This window comes from Polyodon spathula, chromosome 1 (genome assembly GCF_017654505.1).
Source record: "Polyodon spathula isolate WHYD16114869_AA chromosome 1, ASM1765450v1, whole genome shotgun sequence".
Taxonomy (NCBI): Eukaryota; Metazoa; Chordata; class Actinopteri; order Acipenseriformes; family Polyodontidae; genus Polyodon; species Polyodon spathula.
In genome coordinates, this window is record NC_054534.1 from 49,910,816 (window position 1) to 49,920,419 (window position 9,604).

The 9,604-nt window shown below is 34.2% G+C and overlaps 1 protein-coding gene across 1 annotated transcript in view; it reads left to right on the forward strand.

Annotated features, from left to right (window-relative positions):
* stpg2 (sperm-tail PG-rich repeat containing 2) overlaps positions 1-7,125 on the forward strand; it is a 219,172-nt gene extending 212,047 nt beyond the window's left edge. The window contains exons 11-12 of the mRNA XM_041257083.1: positions 622-790; positions 6,797-7,125. Coding sequence (XP_041113017.1) covers positions 622-790; positions 6,797-6,960 — 333 coding nt within the window. The 3' untranslated portion in view covers positions 6,961-7,125. The remainder of the gene's footprint in view (positions 1-621; positions 791-6,796) is intronic.
* The last annotated feature ends 2,479 nt before the right edge of the window (positions 7,126-9,604 follow it).

Below are 9,604 nucleotides of genomic sequence, written 5' to 3' on the forward strand. Positions count from 1 at the left end.
GTATCTTTTTTTTTTTTTTAATATCAAATAACATTGTCTGTGAGTGACTGTCACACGACTGCATGATTCACATTACATTGAAGCCATGTGTATGCTTTTGACCCTTTTAAGGTTTATTAACAGTGAAACAGCAAGAATAAATCATTACTCACTATGAACAATGTCTGACCTTATTGTGTTAAGTATAAGCCCAGGAGGAAGCATGTAAAAATGTTCTTCATTGTCCTTCACCTTGCTGTGCTCTTGAAAATATAACTCAATATGTTCAAAATAAGAATCAGCATGGAACTATGCCTGTTCCCTAAAGCCCTGTTAATAGTTAATGAACCAATGCTGCTGATAAATTAGGCTGTAGATTTAAAAAGACTTTGACAGTTATTTAAAAATTGCTGCATGAATAATGTAAAACTAATCTACTCAAAATATGTATTTTACCAATTTAGACTGCACTAACTGGCTTGAGTCATTTTCCCCCAATTCCCTCTAAGATTGGCTTTGTATAGTTGGATAAAAACATTTTGAAATAAAAGTATAAAGTACTTGATAAGGAGGTAAGTGTAATTCTAGGTGGTTATGTAATTTTTTTGTATCTTAACGGTATCATAACATTTTCTATTTCAGGATGCTCCTCCTCCAGGGTCCTATGACATCCAAAAAGCCTTTGAGAAAACACATGGGAAAGGTTCCTATGTCCCACCCCGCACAGAAGGAGCCAGAAGGCGACAAGGTTCTTTTCTCAGTGCTGCTCCCAGACATTTGGGTTTGGTCAGATTTGATCTAGACATTCCAGGTACAAATCAGTTATTCATTTGGCAACAACATATTTTTACAAGATTCATATTGTAGGATTGTCTTCAGTTTTAATTTTTGCATAAGGTATTTGATTTCCATCTTATACATTTTATTTTTTATTATGGAACATAATGTGCCAAATGGGTATAGCTGACTTGGTTTGCATCATTTGTATAGCACTGTCACAAAGACGGCTGCAGTGGGTGAAGTCAAACCAGAACCAGGAACCAACAAATAAACAGAGAGGTGGAGTTTGGTGAAGCTGAGCGATTGTTTTCTCTTAGCATTTAATAAATGAAGAGACAGAAAATAAAAGGTTGCAAGACAAACAAAACACAGGACATGGCATTGGCAGCCAAAACAAAGAGACAAACATGGTGAGCTGGTATTATTTTAACTATTATTATAACTGTTACCTCAGTCTCCAATCCTGTTCTCCACTCACCGAACACACAACCCCGAGTGAGTGAAAACATGCTGCTTTTATGTGGCTATACAGAGACTCGATTGCTAATCAATCATTCAATTGGAGTCTCAGTATAACTGCACGTGAATTAATAAAGTGCAATTCCCCATGCTCACATATTACATTTTACCTGCACATGAAGTGCTGTGCAATCCTCGTGCCTAAATACAAATATACATTTTAAACACTTGGTGCATACCCTATATTACATCCCGTGTACCAGTGACTATACACCAACATTAATACACTACACGTAACATACAACACCGAAATACACGCAGGGGCGGGGCAACATTGCCACAAGCACACACTTATACTGTAGAATGTTTTTATAGCTGCTACAGCAGTGAATGCAACAGTTTATATGTACTACTATAGAGACTGTCTGATAGACACGTTAGTCAGTGCAACCGCTGTGTTGAGGGACAAGCAAGTTGCACAGGCACCTACTCTCAAGCCTTTGTGAACTCACTGAAATCAAACTGCTTTCCCATGATTGTTTCTAAATAGTTGCACACAACTATTGCACAGCTTTTATAGGCCTAGTGGATCACATGACATGTAACATGATCACATGACATGTAACATGATCACATAAACATATATATTTGTATATATATATATATATATATATATATATATATATATATATATATATATATATATTTGATATTTCTGATGACTACCCTTACATTAGAAATAAAACACATGTGATGAGTCAATCAGTAGTGTACATATAAAATGAGATTGAGTTGGGTGTGTCTGGATTTCTGGAACTCAGCAATGTTTTCTTATAAACATTACATTGACACAATCTTTATACATCCTCTAAATGGTAACATTATTTTCATGAAATACTTTACCATGACTTGTAATATCCTTTTATAAAAAAAATCATATAACACTATTTACCTAAATCCAATGAACTGTATAAACTGAAATATTTTTCCAGTTTTTGCAGTAAGGGCTGTTAAATAGGTCACTATAGTTTTAGCATGAACCAAAAGTTACACATTTCATTTGTACAAGTAATTATAACATTTTAACAGTGGGGTTGTTGCATTCTGTGGCCTGTGGTCTAGACCAGTGATTTTAAAACTGTACCCATTCTGTCTTTACCACTGTTGCAATAAAAGGCAAACTAATCTATTTAACAAAATTGAATCCCCCACGTTCATTTAATATATAATTTGTCACAAATTATAAGGTTTAGGACAGAATACCATACAATAGGCCTAATTCTTAAAAGGTTAAATTATGAATTTAGATGCACAGAATTGACAGTATTTGGGAATCTGTTCGGAAATACAGGTATTTGCTTTCTTTTTGGCAAAGTTATTATAATTAATCCAAAATACTATTTACTTATCACTTACCATCCCAGCATAATTATGTGCGCCATTTAAAATGTTTATAACAGCAACGGTTATCAGGAATACAGGAGTTCAACTTGGAGTGTTGCTTTGCTTTTGAAACAGTTGACTCTGCTGTTCAGACACAACCACAACTGGTTACAGACAGAAGTACAGCCCATTAGTAAACTGCAGCATACAGGTGCTGACAATGCCACTGTACATAAGCCTTTATGCATGATTTAAAATTTAGAATGTTAGGATTGAGACACAATAAAAGAAATTAAATACTATATTTAAATTTTGAAATGTCAATATGTTAAAACATTGCGCATGTTTTATTCAACTTTATGAAGCAAAACTTGTCAATTCTATAGGGTGATGCAAAACTTTTGGCCATAGCTGTAGATCATATGTTTTCACATCTTTCCAAAAAAAATGTACGACGTGTGTCACTGGCAACACAAAACTTACATACAAATGTATAAGATCTATAGAATAAGTCAAATGTTTGTGAATATGGAGAGGAGTGGGTTAAATGATGTTCAATTATGGATAGGTAGTTTAAGATGTCACACTTTAAACATACTATTTATTAAAGCAAAATAAAAAAAAAACAATGCATTGTCATATTCAAAGTGGACAATTATACAACAAATGTTTCTAAATATTTAAATGCATACCACAGTCTGTATTACAGAACAATTTCCTAACTTGCTTTCATCTTATCTTCCATGGCTAGGATAGGATTTTTCCTAACTTGGTATTACAAAAGCTTTTCTTAAGTCAGCAGTGTATTCTTCTTAATTGCCTAAGTGCCTCCTCTTATTCTATCATTAAATTAGGAAATCCGAACTTTAGGTAGAAAATCCTATCTAATGCCAATCTTATCCCTAAGCGACTGATCGAGTCTGAATAGGGCATGTTACAGATCGAACTTCAGGTGACTGCCACCAGAATATACATGCTTTAAATTATGGTGTCTAATCTCGATTCAGTTGTAGCAAAGAAACGCAGGGCTGTAAATTTTTCTTGGGAAGAGAATAAGGTTTTTATCGCTGGTGTGGAGCTAAATCTAAAAATTATATTTGGAAACCCTTTCCACAAGTGTTTCTTTAGAAGCAAAAGACATAGGCTGACGTTACAATGACCATTTCAGCCGTTTGTGATAATCCTTGGATGGTTTATGCGGTCAAAAAAAAAAAAAAAGTGATCCACCTTAAGCAAAACCAAAAGAAGGGTCAATGCTGAAAATTGAAAGAGACAGAACCAGAGAAAGTCCGCCCTCAATAACCCCCCTGAACCAGCTAAAAGTAGAGTGGGCGGAACAGGGCGTGATCATGTAATCCCCTAAGAGATGGACAGTGCGTGTGAATCGTAAATATCAGTTTTGAAATCGATGTAAGAGTATCCCAGTAATCATCAATTGCAAAATAAATATTTTTTACTTTTTGGCTACTACACATAGTATGTTTGAGTAGTTTTTAGTTTTAAGACAATGAAACCCGTATTAATCGTAATAATAATTCCTCAAAAAATATACATCTCACTAAATATAATTCTTCGGAATGTACAATTCACCTAGATTACATTCGGCACAAAACAATTATATTTTTCTAAGTATTTTATTGTATAACAGTTTGCTTTTAAGACAAGCGGCCATTAAATTTCCAGACTTAGCTGCGGTTCTATGTCTGTGGCTCAATCAGTTTTGATTGCGGTTTATCTATTTTCGAAAATCCCACATCAACTTCATTATATTACTGTCACAAAGATGGCTGTAATGGGGACGTCAGACCAGAAGAAACACATAGTACAGAGAGAGGAAATGATAAATGGATGCGCTGCTGTGCAGTTTATTATTACAAAATAAAACAGAACACGGCACTGGCAGCCAAAACACAGAGACAAACAAAATGGACTAACAATAAACAAAACACGGTGAGCAGATATTGTACTTCTATTATTATGATCACAATTATTACCTCCGTCTCCTATCCTGTTCTCCACTCACCGAACACCCAACAACCCTGAGTGAGTAAAACGTGCATCTATATATACTGTTGTGCTGGTATTCAATTACCAATTAATTATTCACTTGAATCCCAGCACGTGAATTAATTATGTGCAACCTCGTGCTCATATATTAACTACTTTAAATGCACGTGAATCCTGTGCCTAAATACAATTATACATTTTTAATCACACGTGAAACACAGACCCGTTTATATCCCGTGTACCAATGTCTATACACCAACATTTAACACACCACACGCAACATATACAGAAAATACACAAAGGGGTGGGCACTTTGTCACAGTTACACATACAAACTACTTTAAAATAAACATAATACCTTTTAATATTTATGAATCCCTGTTTTAACATTGTTTTGCCAGTCAGAACATTTTTGGGACTGTAAATTAAACCAAAATTCAAAAAATTACATAACTAGTTAATGTGTTGTATCCAGAAGACAAACCTCTATGAATTATTGTCCTATCACATGGGGTTTGGAAGATATGTCGGTTTGATTAAGTAACGCGCATTCAGGTTTGTCGAAATTTAACATCCTCTGCTCTCTGAGACGATGTCAACAGCGCAGTTTTGCTGTGACAGATCAGCTGTGTCAGTGCCACGCCCTTACCACCTTATGCCCACAGTGAGATAGATGTGCGGTTTTCAAGAGGCTAACTTGTACACATAAAACACAGATCTCACAATTTAAAGCAGTCATTTAGCTTAGAGTAACATTCTTTCTTAGAATGAGGCGTAAAAAAAACCCCCAAAAATAAGACGGACACGAGATAAATAAAGAAGCCCTACTAGAAGGAATGATCCTAAGAAAATTTGGTCATGTGTATATCGATAGGTACATTCGGAGAAAAGGCTACACTAAAATCGTTAACAACAATAAATAAATACAGTTGTCCTAGGGAATAAGTAGACCGGAGAAAAAGTGGATTGCCGTCTAGAATTTAAAGGGGAGGTTCCATTGTTTCTAAGGTTTACGCATAGATCGCACTACTAGTGCTACGTCTGGGGAATTAGTAGATCGAGCCCAGGGAATAAGTTAATCAGATATATTAACTAAAAATAAACCATTTAAAATGATTTGTAAGTGTCATTTATAGCAACTTTACATATTTAACATGTAAGCAGTACTGTAAAGATAGGTATGCGAGCGATTATCAAAAAGTTAAAGCACGATTTTCAGTCATGAACAAATTGAGCTCCATGCTGCGGTTACTAACTTCGACCACGATGCACAGCAATCATCACTGATGCACTATTATTATTATTATTATTATTATTATTATTATTATTATTATTATTATTATTATTATTATTTGCTTTGTTATTTAATTTATTTTTACAGACAGTACTCAAAAAAGAACTAAATGTATTTGCTAATTTAGCATTCATGTTTGATGTCTGTTTTTTTGTTTTGTTTTTTTTAACTAGGATGTTAGCCTTTCCTCTTTGTAAACTGCGATAGTTAACTCTAGGCCTACTGACAAAACATTAATAGATCTTGCAATACTACAATAATATTGTATGTTATTAGACTATATTACTAAAACATTTTAATTTCGATTAAAGATTACAACGTTTTGACGTGTAAAACCTTTTAATATACAGTAAATAAATCTTTGTGATTACACATCAACTGCATCTGATTGACAATGACATTTTTTACAGGCAGAAAAGGCTGACAAGTGTTTAACACTAGGCCTAGTTAAAAGAGAGACGTAAGTTTCAGTATAACTGAACACTTTGCATCGCACATATATTTTACAGACCCAAATACAAATATCCAGCTGTATATGTCCCTAAAGCCAGGCATTTCTTATCCCTGGGTGTTTTTAGCTACTTGCCTTACAGACATCAAGCATTGAATGTCACTGAATTTTTCTAATGTTGAATTCAGAAAAAGCATAATATGCTAGTGGGCTCACAGAACCAACTAAATGGAAATGTGGGATTACAAGAGCTTGACCCTTGCAGTCTCTCATGAAGACTTAAACTAGAAACTAAGAGTTTATTTTTTCTTTCAATATTAAACATCGATTTGGCAAAAAAAAAAAAAAAAAAAAATCAAATAGTAGCAAGCCTAGTTATTATGAAGGGCTATAGCAAGGGTGTACAGTATATTCATGTTATATGACTCTTTCTTTGTTCTAAGGGCCAGCTCATTATGATCCTGTGGTGAAGTCAACTCCCAAGATGGCTTTAATGGTAACCAGAGATCAACGCTTCAAGGAACCTAAAGAGACGGTTCCAGGCCCTGGGTCTTATGAGGTGATTTATAATCCCAAAGCTTCTGTTTTAGTTTATATTATTACTTGATTTTTTTTTTTAGCAGTAGCCACGTCAAGTGACCCCCCCTCCCCCACTGAAGAAAATGAAGTTTGCATTAATGAGCCTAATAAGCATCCCCCGTGATTGTTATATTATATTTCACTTACTTTAACACTGCAGGTATATCATCCACCCATGGGGGAATGGCTCTGTGACCTTGCCCTTGACCTCAACCTTGTTTTGTTTGTGATAATTACATATACTAAATGGTTGAAGATTAAAAAAAAAAAAAAAAAAAAAAAAAAACAATAAAAAAGCAGACATGGGTAAACTCTTTAAACTAAAGCATTGCCTTACCCTGCCACTAAGTATAATGTACAGCTATGGCCAAAAGTTTTGAATGAAACCAGCTCAATAATGTCACGTTAACATATTGAATTGCATACTGCTTTGTAGTTTTCCATATACTGACAAAAAATGACATTTCGAAATCTAACATGAAGTACTGTGCTACTACTATTATGCCGTCTGGTAGGCTTAAAATTCTAAAATTCTAGGTGATGCAAAACTTTTGACCATAGCTGTAATTGTGTTTGGATTCCACTAGGTAGTGCAGTTCTCTTATCTTCTGAAGTTATTTTCTAAATGTGTATTTAACTATGTACCCAATCCATCACTATACATTTATCAGCATACCATGCTTTCATAACATAAAACGTAACACTTAATTAACATCTTCTGATTAATTGAGAAATAAAACAAAACATAATTTTAAAATAATTCTCAGTGTTCTGGAAAAAGTGTTGGACCAATCCTGCGGAATTGTTGTGAATGTGGGTTTCCCGTTTACCCCACTAATGGAACAAAACTATGTCTCTAAACTGAGATTGTATGTTCATTAACTGGAAAAAAAATAGACTTTTTTTCCAAGTAAGTCATACAGTTAAAATCCAGCATTATATTCTTTATAGTAGCAGACAGCCTACTGTGCTATCTGTCTAGGTTCTAGATCTCTGTAATATGTTTATGTGGCAAAGATGACTATGTGGTGACGTCAGACCAGAAAGTAAGTGCATGGATGCTGGATATGGGGTGAAAGTTAAGTGCTGTGGCTGCGCTCAGGAGTTATTAAACAGAAAATAAATTATTAGACCCAATATATAACTCTCTGTCAATTTGCGCTTTCTGTAGACTCTCTTGTGTTTTCTTCCTTTGTTTTTCTTCTGCAAGTAAGAAATGTATCCATTTTTGACTTGAGAAAGAAAACACAGGATAATCTGGATATACTCTATCAAACACAGAAAAAAAATCCAACCAGCTGCTATTACTGTTACTAAAATAGGTAAAACAAAAATCATCAAAGTATTGTGATTATTATTTATGTTAACCAGAGGACTTTTACTTCAAAAAATGCAGAAAGATTGTGGTTCACTGATTAGTAGTCAGTTATACGCCAAGTTGAAAAATGCAAAGTTCTTTACCAGTACGTTTTAAGAGATCTCCATAGACAAAATCATCAGTCATCTGCTTCACCCACTGTAGTATCAGAGTGGAAATCCGATCAATCGAAGTCAAGCGTGCGTAAACAATACTATACTAACCTTTGAGCTGCTAAACAAAAATGAAATATATATGAAAGTATATATATATATATATATATATATATAGTATCTATACCTTTAGACTTCAGTTCAGTACGCAGACGCATAACCAGATTACTCCGTTTTCATAAATATATTATTGAGTATTATAATATATATTATATATTATATTGCTTAGAAGTACCCCCAGGGGTATGCGTACCTTTGGTTGAAAAACTCCTGTTTTTACTGATATATTACTGCAGATGAAAAGCAATATGTTTATTCTTTTCTCTTTAATGATAGCCTATGCTAAATTACATGATTAACTTATTCATGTTCAAGATGAGTGGAGTGTTGTCCAATTAATCTTATTTAATTTAACCAAGTCTTTAACAGGCTTGGGCTAAAGCTTCTATAAATCTTATGAATAGCATCTGATACTATTTTTCACAATTAAGTTACATACAGTGTTATAAATCATGTTGTTCTCTAAAGTTTTAACATGTGGATAGTGACAGGAGAATTGTATGTCAGTGTCTGAGTAGCTTCCGTCAAGATGCATTTCAGCAGGAAGGAATGACTGATAAGTTAAATTCCTTCTAACTGAGCCCATGTCAGGGGCAGGGGTTATCAGGAGATAGAGTGCACTGGGACACTGCTACACCTTTTGTGTACTACGGCAAGATGAATGTGCCCATTGTCACTGCTCACCTGCTTCTCTTAATCATTAGTGTGTTAGTGCATTAATTGTGTTAATGACATGACATACTGTATTCTATGACATTTCACTCTTTCACTATGAAGCTGGCCAATGTGCCTTTTAAACAGTATATGGTTATCTAACATGTCAGCTCGTTTGTCTTTCTGCCCCAATTTGTGCTATCTCAGTAATGACAGAAAATGACTAATCAGGCAAGTACTTTGTTCAAAAAGACTTTTTTTTTTCTTTTTGGACAGAAATACAGACTTTAATATTAAAAAAAATATGAAATAAAACCTCAAGGGTATAGTTTCAAATCAGAGATATGTATAGCCACCATTACACATTACTGCAATTTTCTGAAATATTTGTTAAATAATTAAACATTCTGGGGCTGTTCTATAATGTG